This window comes from Nyctereutes procyonoides, unplaced genomic scaffold, assembly GCF_905146905.1.
Source record: "Nyctereutes procyonoides isolate TBG_1078 unplaced genomic scaffold, NYPRO_anot_genome, whole genome shotgun sequence".
Taxonomy (NCBI): Eukaryota; Metazoa; Chordata; class Mammalia; order Carnivora; family Canidae; genus Nyctereutes; species Nyctereutes procyonoides.
This window is the reverse complement of record NW_026575125.1, coordinates 49,019,533-49,028,042: the sequence shown is the minus strand read 5'-3', so window position 1 is coordinate 49,028,042 and position 8,510 is coordinate 49,019,533. Positions and strand designations below refer to the sequence as shown.

The window sequence follows — 8,510 nt, the reverse complement described above, 5'->3', positions numbered from 1 at the left end:
AAAGGGAGGGGGAGAGGCAGAGGACTGGCATAAGGGACTACTCAGAGGTGGAGAAGTAAGGGTTGGGTGAATTTCAGCAAGGGGACTTGGTGGATCTTGGGGGGTGGGGAGGGAAGATGCCAATCTGTCACCAAACCTCTCTTGGGGGGGTAGTCTGGCTGGAGAAGACCCCACCCCCTACTCTGTCCCCCAAAGGCTCATTGTGCAAGACTTCACTGTCTCACCTCACCCTCACCCATGTGCTCACCCCAGTCCTCTCCTGCCACTCCTACCCACCCTGCGAGCCTCCACAGTCCCTGGGGCACACTTAAGCATTGGTGCAGATATTGGAAGAAGGAGTCTTTCTTGAAGAAGGGACCTCATATTGAATTCCAGTAATTTCACACCTCGTATTACTGCTCTCACTCGGTCACTTTATTTAGTTAGCGATGTTTAACCCTTCTACTGAAAAAGTCTGCTCTGGTCTTAAAGAGCAGACCTCTTCGAGTGGGCCCCTCTTCATCTGATCTTCCTGTTGATTTGGACTGGAAAAAGGAAGGGGTCCATGAGTAGATGAAGAGACCCCTGCAGGGAAGTTTTCTACAAACTAGGGCCAGTGGCAGGGCCAAAAAGAGGCCAGAGGTAGGTCTTGGGCATGGATGTTGAATTTGGGAAGGAAATTTTTCCCAGGGGGCCAGGGTGCAGGAGCCTTGGGTTGACCGGCAGGAAAGGAGGGTACAGGGACAGACCACATTTGGTGAGTCTTACTGGGAGGTTCACAGAGGATTCAATCAGAACGACTTTCTTGGCTTCTTGGCTTCTGAGCAATTTTACACGGCTCCTCTCCAGGAGGTCACATTGTGTGCGCAAAGCATCTGAGAACCAGGGAAAGGACCCCCACCTCTGAGGACTAGAGACCTTATGTACCCATCCCATTCCTCCCATCATTCCAGCCATCACTTGGAGTAACTGGGCCTAAAGCTAGGCCAAGGAGTGACCCGAAGGTACCTAAGTTTTGCTCTTTTCAGCAGGAATTGAGACCCCAAGACTCCAAAAGAAAAGGATGAAGAGGAAGATGGAAATGATGGGGTGGTGACAGAGAGAGACACTGAGACAGTGCCCAAGAAATTGGGGTGGGGAGTAGGGGTGAGTGACACATGCAACTCCAGCTGGTTTGAACTAAACATCCATCCTAAAGTGGACCTTGGCTATATTCCCCTTTCCCTAGGCTCCTGTGATGCTACATGCTGTATATTACACCATTCCCCCCTATATAGACAACGTACTCTATCACCCAGCTAGGTACAGTCCTCTCCATGTTTCTCCTTCCTCCATAATGCTCCTTACCAATTAGCTCAGGTTCTGGATTCTTCAGGAGGGGCACAAAAGCTTTGTAGGCATTTTCTAGTCGGGTTCCTGTAAACACAGCAGCATGCTATCCCCAGCCCCTATCACCCCATCTCCACCCTTCCAAAGGCCAAGATTTCAGGAAACTAACACTCAACAGTACTGTGAGCTAATGTACCTTATTCCCCACCATCAGGACCAACCCTAGGATCAGGTGAGGGGGGAGGCACATAATATGAGTAAACCCACCCTATTGCCATAGATGCAGTGCTCTTTCTTAGGCTGACTAGAGATGGTCATTTTGGATCTGGTTGAGGGTGCCCTATGTTAAGGACAAGGTTCACAGTCCATTTTGAGGGCCTTGTCCTAATCTTTCAGGAATGCTCCCAAGCCTCTACCTGGTGCTCCACGTTCCACCTTACAAATGTAGTAGGTGTTTCGAGCAGTAAGGAATTTGCTGGCATAGTCTCCAGGGGTCTTCATCAGGAAAAGCAACTTCATTGTCCCTGTCTCATCACACAAATCGATGGTGTCTGGATGGAGGCCACAGAATGATTGGGGCAGCTAAGGAAGGAGGGTGAGAGCAAAACAGGGCAGCGATCTTCTCCTGAATGGGGTGGAGGAAGCTGTTGGATTCAAAGAGCTCTCTTCTTGTCAGTCTGAGGGCTTGGGGGCTAGAAATGATCCTACGTACTCCTACTCTTAGCCCTTAGTCCCCTCCCCCAACTCCTCACCTGTTTTAGGCAACCCTACTCTACTGCGGGTGTAATGCAGCAACAGAAGGACAGAGCAATTGGTATTGACCAGAAACTGCTGATTATCTGAGAAGACATGGGATGGGGCATGTCACCCTTCTCTAGTTATACCATCCCTGTGACCACTGCCCTCAAACCTCCCCAGCCCTAAATAGAGGCTCCAGCTCTGTGATGCCCCTCACCTCCATGTTTGATGAAAATGAACATGCTCTCAAGATCTTCTCACTCTTCAGATGGAGGCCTGATGAGTCATTTGGAAGGAGAGTGTTCTAGAGGTCTGGGAAGGGTGTAGCAAGTGGGTCCATAGGGTTGGGGGTCTGGAGAGGTCGATGGATCACATAGGCTGAAGAGGCCCAAACTGGGCAGACAGGAGAGAGCTGGTGGCAGTTGTGGATAACCAACATCCCTAGGGGTGGGGCCTGAGGCTGCAGTTGAGGGATTATGAGGTCAGAAGTGGTATATGTGGCAGAAGGTGGAGTAGGGATAAGGAGAGAAGAACCTGGGTAGGGACACTGAAAGATTTGCCAGGAATGGAGACGACACGGTAACTCTAATTCTAAAATGCAGTCTGCAGGGTGCTTGGGTGGCTCAGTTGGTTAAGTGTCTGACCCTTGCTTTTGACTCAGGTCAGGATCTCAGGGTCCTGAGCTTGAGCCCCTCATAGGGTTCTGAACTCAGTGTAGGAGTCTGCTTATCCCTCTCCCTCTGTTCCTCTCTGCCCCTCCCCTGGCCCCTCAAATAAATAAATAAATAAATAAATAAATAAATAAATAACATTTTTTAAAAAAATAATAAAATGCATCCTGGTAGGAGTGCAGGACACCTAGAGAAAAGCCAGGTTTCTCGAATGCTACCCTTCTCTAGTTAATTTGTGGTGCTACTGCTTCCACATCATGAGTCTACTTCTCCTTCCTACTGCCAGCGCCATGCCTCCCACTCTTATTGCACCCCAAATTTCCCTTGCTCCCCACCCCAACAACAGACATTCTTGTTGAGTATCAACAGAAGCTTTATTTCTCATTGTTTGGAGAATGATTGAAGGGTGGATGGAAAGAGGGAGGGAAGGATGGCAGGACTCCTGGAGGAAGAATCCTGCAAGGAGGAGGGGCTGGATTGGGGAAGAGGAGAAGTACAGATGGGGGTGGGGGCAGAGGGGCAATTGGATGATAGGAGATATTGAAGGGGGTGGGGGGGAGGGAAGTTATAGGGGGCATACAATTCAGAATCAGCCACAGGAGGGCGAGGTGAGCATTGGACCCAGGCTGGTTAGATAAGGGGAAGTTAGTACAATATAGGAGGACAGGACTCTGAGGTTCTGTCAGGGTATCAGGGCTCCAGTTTCAGGTTTCAGGGTATAACATGGGGGAGCCCAGTAGGGGCTATGCTGGCTGCAGGGGGAGCCCCCAGGACCCTCCCCTGGAGCCCCTCCTTTTGGGGGAATCTCACTGACGTGGCAGAGCCATTCACTGTAGTCTGGCTGCAGACTCTCCGCCAGTCCCTTAGACACTCCACTCCAGGCCTAAAGACAGATATCTCCAGGTCAGGGGTCAATCAGGGGCAGGGAGAAAACACCCAGGCTCTGTGCCAAGGGAACTCTTACAATGTCTGCAACTTCTGTGATTACAGAAGGGACACACAGACTCCTGGGGCCCCTACTACCCCTGTTTCCATCTGCCCCAACCAATCTATATAATCAGTTCTTTTGTGTGTCTCTCTCCATCTAGCCCATCCCCCAACTGGTCGGCCACATCCTGACAGTTAGTGCAGGCCCCTTCCCCTCCCCTCTACCCCCCATACTCTGTCTGACTTGCTGGCGGGGGGAATTGAGTAGTTGACAAACTGCAGTCTTGCCTGTGGCAATGTTCTCACCGAAAAATTCCCGTGATATTCAGTAACCAGATCCTCCAGGTTCTTGAGGGTAGGAATTCGGGGCATCGTCCTGAAGGAGGGGAGAAAGAGGGAGCAGGAACCCATAGTTTACACCCTTTTATCACCCTTCTCCCAGTTCTTCCAGATGGAATGAAGGGATTTCTGTGTTCTCTGTGCCTGCAGTTTCCTTCCATTACTGTGTCCACTTGAGTGACCCCTTATTCCTTACTGTCCCACTCTCTACTCCTGGAGAGCCTGTGATAATCCTCCTCTACTATTTCTTCCCAGCCACCCCACCTCATTTTCCAAGGATATCTGAAATCTCACCGTTCCAGCCAGCAGTACACACAGATAAGGCTAATAATCAATCCCATGGAGCCAAGGGGGATAAGCACAGCTTCCAATGCAAACAACAAAGGATTCTCTACAGAAAAAAAGAAGAGAAAGAGGCCTCACATCTGTAGTGCCCCAACTTGGTGCCAGGCATGGTGCTAGACTCTTTCCAGGTACTTAATCTTCACAACTCCTGAGAGTGGGGGGATGATCATTATCTCCATTTTACAGATGAGGAAACAGAATCAAAGAGGTTAGTGATGTGCCAGAGGTCAAAGAGGGAATAAGCAGCAGAGCCAGGTTTAAAAGCCTACATCTGTCTGGTTCCAAAGCCATCTTTACCACGCAGGCTTTCTGCAAATGCTGTAGGGGAATCTTAAACATCTTCTAGCCCCTCTGCCTCCTTCTCGACAAACCCCTCCCCAAACTCTAACAACATACTGACCCAACCTTACACAGAAAAGCCCTGATACCTGGGGGTTGGGGTGAGGGGAGATGGGCCATCAAGTTTAGGGGGCTCAGGGGTAGGCAAGCAGGGCAAAAGACAGTGATGCTAGAAAGGTTGGAGTGCTGGGCTCATGGGTCAGGGTGAGGCTTTCGGCCCATTTTACCCTTGGAGGTATTGCTGCCCCAGTGGATAGGGTGGCTCCATTCACTCCAACGCTGAGCGCTTCCACAGAGTGGGTTATAGCGGCTTCGGACACGGAACGTGTAGAACTTCTGCCCATCCACGCTAGGCAGAGAGAAGCTATTTCGGTGGTCCACTGACTGTTCCTTGGGGAGGAAGAGGGGGAGAGGGAGATGGATGTCTAAAAACGAAGAGAGAATTAAAACTCTGGCCCCTGCCACATCAACTGGTTCTTCCCAGCTCTTCCCTCCTCTCTTGACTACTCAAGCCACACCACTCCCTTTGCTGAGTAGAAACTAATGCCTCCTAGCCAGATCCCCTCGAAGGCTTCCTTTTTGTTTATTTGTCTATCAGGTATTGGAGGAAAAGTATGGGTAGAAACGTTCTTGGAGAGTCCTTGGTGATGCTAGGGAAAAAGAGCTGAATGAGGGTAGAGACAGAGCAGAAGAACTGGGAGGCAGAGACAGGAGCTTGAGATTAGGCCCTCCTGTTTGGCTGATTGAATCCTTTTTTAAAAAACATTTTATTTATTTAAGACAGAGTGATAGTGAGAGAAAACATGAGCGGGGTGGGGGGAGAAGGAGAAGCAGAATCCCAACTGAGCAGGGACCCCAACGCAGGGCTCTATCCTAGGACCCTGAGATCATGACCTGAGCTGGAAGGCAGGTGCCTAACATACTAAGCCACCCAGGTGCCCAGCTGATTGAATCCTTTATCCCTATTTGCTTGGCCTTTGCTGCTACCTTCATGACCCGAGTCACTCACAGTCCAGCTGCGGTCCCAGTCACTCCGGTACTGCACAACATGCTCCAAACAGTGGTCCAAGTGTCTGTTGCTCCAGCTCAGTTCTAGCTGGGATTCGCTCAAGTTGTGAAGGGTTAGGTTCTCCGGAGCCCAGGGGATCACTGGAGATATGTGTGTGTGTGTGGTCATTCCCCTGGCCTGAACAAGTTAGGATCCTGAAGGTAGGGCCTCTGATCCCTCCTCAGTTCCCTATCCCAATCCCTCACCTCCTCCTTTCTGCCTAAGTATCCTTATGGTAAAAGAACACCACCACTCCATATACTCCAGTGCCCCACAAAAGCTCCCTGGGCTCTCGGGGCACCCTTTCCAAATTACCCAGATTTTGCAGTTTTAGCTTCTGTGTGGACTGCCTCCTGGGTTCCCGTGGGTCCCGGAGCTGGACAACAAATGTTTCGTAGAGATGGATCTCCTCCTTCTGCAACCAACAGCCAGCAGTGACCTCTCTAGAGAATAGGTAGTGGCCACACTCCTGGACTTTATCATCATTGGAGTTCTTATACCTAGAGAAGGAATGGGAGGAAGAAGAAAAGTGGCATACACTTGGGTACTACAGATACCACAGCCTAGCCTCGTCTTTGAACTGACTTGCCCCATGAGAAAATGGTGGGGAGGCTGGGAGGCTGGCTACCCTCTTTCTTGGCCCCCATGCCGTCCTTCCCATTCAGACCACCCCCTCATACTCCCTTGTGCTATTCCCTCTTCCCTTCTCATACCAGTAGTGCAGGGTCAGGTTGGTGGGCCGGGGCTCAGAGCTGCTGTTCCAAGTGCAATTCATGTACTCAACATTGAACACAAAACACTGGACCTCTGGGAGGGGCAGGGAGGAAACACTGAGGGTCTCGGGGGGTGTAGCGGTCAGGAAGAAATCTAGATTGTGGAGAAAATGAAGAGGGGGAGGGAAAAACCAGAAATGATGGTCAGAAGAAGCAGCAGCATGAGGCAGTGAACCCCTTCCCCCTTCCTTCTCCACAGCACTCTTAAACTCTGCCCACATCCTTCTAATGCCCCATGGCAGGTTCAAGATTTCTATGCGACCCCTTCCCACAGGCTCCCCTCTCACCAACCCCTTCCAGTCCCATGTTTCCCACCAGCTGTGATGTCTTCATTCCCATTGGGCATGGGGACCGTGGAGTTCAGCCCCACCCCCAGCAGAGACAGCTGCAGGAATAAGAGGGATCTGAGTGGCAATGGTGGCTTCAACATGGCGCTTGCTCTTCGTTCCCTGGGTGTAGACTGTCAGGAACCTGGGCCCCTCACCCATTACCCCTCCCCACCCACACATTTCCTTCTGTCATAGTTTCCGGTGGAAAGAACCTTAGAAACCAGGGCTTTACAGAGGGTGTGGCAAATGTGTGCTATGACACAGGCTAAATCCTCTGGGAGATTAAGTGTTAATCTAATCTGTAGGTGTAACACCACCACTGTAAAGTGGTGTTAAGTAGAGTCCCAGGCTGGGCATACAGTGCCATCACAGTCTCAAGAATCCTCAGACTACCTGGATTCTGGGAAGGATCTGTTCACTGCCATTGCCACCACCACCACCACCACCACCACTCCCAACCACCTTCTCATCTAAGTCTTTTTATCCTGTAGAGTGGAGGGTCTGAACCTCCCTCCCCACCCTGTGCTATGCTCCCTCCTTGGCTCAGTCACCCTGAAACCTCTGTTAAAGCCCTACTGTCTTGGGTGGAAAGTACAGTCTTGGCTCTTGTAGGCACATATATAGCTGTTTCTTCTGACCTGATCCAAACCAGAATAACCACCCTTAGCTGCTGCCTGAGCTGGGTCCCTGTTGAGACTGGTGAGGAGGTAGGACTTAGATGTAGATTCTGGAAATGGAGAAACAACAATACTGGCTTCAAACTCCTCATCTTCCCCTAAATCTGCTTCTCTTACTGTGTTCCCTATCTTGGTTAATGTATCATCACCCTCTCACTCACCCAGACGTGAAACCTCAAAGTCATCATCAATTACACCCTCTCTCTCATTCCTGGGAATGCAATCAGCTGTACATCTGTGGTGTTTCTCCCAGCAATGTCCTCCTTTCCGTGAGCACAGCCACTGTATTAAATCACCCTTTCATTCCCACTAGTCATGATTATTCCTAGAACCTACTAACTGGCGTCCCTTACTTTTTCTTCCTTCCTTCCTTCTTTTTTTGAGAGAGAGAGAGAAAGAGAGAGATATGGGGTGATGCAGAGAGAGAATATTAAGCAGGCTCCATGCTCAGTACAGAGCACTCGCCCCCCCCCTCGGGGGGGGGCTCGATTTCACAACCCTGAGATCATCCATGACCTAAGCTGAAATCAAGTCAGATGCTTTACTGACTGAGCCACCCAGGCACCCCTGGCCTCCCATTCATTTATTCATTTTTTAAAAAAGATTTTATTTACTTATTTGAGAGAGGGCAGGGAGGGGAAGGATACAGGGAGAAGGAGAAGTGAACTCCTCACTGAGCAGGGAGCCCAATTTGGGACTCAGTCCCAGGACCCTGAGATCATGACCTGAGCTGAAGGCAGATGCTTAACCCATTGAGGCACCCAGGCATCCCCTGGCCTTCCCTTCTAAAGACCCCTGTCCTCCAACCCATTCTCCATCTTATTGCCAGACTTATCTTCCCCCAAACACAGAGCTGATTGGAGACAGTGTTTGTAGAAATTGTTTATTCAGCAAACATTTATTGAGCCTTAAATACGTGCTAGGCGCTATGCTTATGTTCTTACCCACCTTAATGTTCTGTGGGTTAAAATTCCTCATGGTTAGCTCAAATGTTACCTCCTCCAATATGTTGTCCT

At 50.2% G+C, this 8,510-nt stretch overlaps 2 protein-coding genes across 3 annotated transcripts; both read right to left on the bottom strand.

The window, feature by feature from the left end:
* Positions 1-422: 422 nt before the first annotated feature.
* On the bottom strand, positions 423-2,288 carry CUNHXorf65 (chromosome unknown CXorf65 homolog). Its single transcript, XM_055337547.1, has 6 exons — positions 2,264-2,288; positions 2,061-2,147; positions 1,725-1,859; positions 1,327-1,395; positions 748-854; positions 423-524 (listed from the first exon to the last, which is right to left on the bottom strand). Exons 1-6 carry the CDS (start codon positions 2,286-2,288, stop codon positions 423-425), a joined length of 525 nt encoding a protein of 174 aa, XP_055193522.1.
* An 867-nt stretch (positions 2,289-3,155) lies between these two features.
* Positions 3,156-6,927, bottom strand: IL2RG (interleukin 2 receptor subunit gamma). 2 transcript variants are annotated; one of them, XM_055338614.1, is made up of 8 exons: positions 6,780-6,927; positions 6,429-6,582; positions 6,031-6,215; positions 5,677-5,816; positions 4,895-5,057; positions 4,278-4,374; positions 3,951-4,020; positions 3,156-3,600 (listed from the first exon to the last, which is right to left on the bottom strand). In XM_055338614.1, the coding sequence occupies exons 1-8, from the start codon at positions 6,916-6,918 to the stop codon at positions 3,400-3,402; spliced, it is 1,149 nt and encodes a 382-aa protein (XP_055194589.1). In that variant the 5' UTR covers positions 6,919-6,927; the 3' UTR covers positions 3,156-3,399. The 2 variants fall into 2 exon arrangements, with proteins under 2 accessions (XP_055194589.1, XP_055194590.1); XM_055338615.1 differs by having other exon boundaries at positions 6,804-6,927.
* Positions 6,928-8,510: the final 1,583 nt, after the last annotated feature.

Excerpts from the sequence above, each read along its gene's own strand:
- CUNHXorf65 (XM_055337547.1), bottom strand. The coding sequence starts at position 2,288 with ATGTTCATTTTCATCAAACATGGAG. Across the intron at positions 1,396-1,724 it reads GGTGGAACGTGGAGCACCAG|GAACCCGACTAGAAAATGCC; the intron begins GTAGAGGCTTGG and ends CTGTGTTTACAG. Across the intron at positions 855-1,326 it reads TCCAGAACCTGAGCTAATTG|ATGCTTTGCGCACACAATGT; the intron begins GTAAGGAGCATT and ends CCTGGTTCTCAG.
- IL2RG (XM_055338614.1), bottom strand. The coding sequence starts at position 6,918 with ATGTTGAAGCCACCATTGCCACTCAGATCCCTCTTATTCCTGCAGCTG. Across the intron at positions 6,216-6,428 it reads AACCTGACCCTGCACTACTG|GTATAAGAACTCCAATGATG; the intron begins GTATGAGAAGGG and ends TTCCTTCTCTAG. Across the intron at positions 4,021-4,277 it reads GTGTACTGCTGGCTGGAACG|GACGATGCCCCGAATTCCTA; the intron begins GTGAGATTTCAG and ends CCCCTCCTTCAG.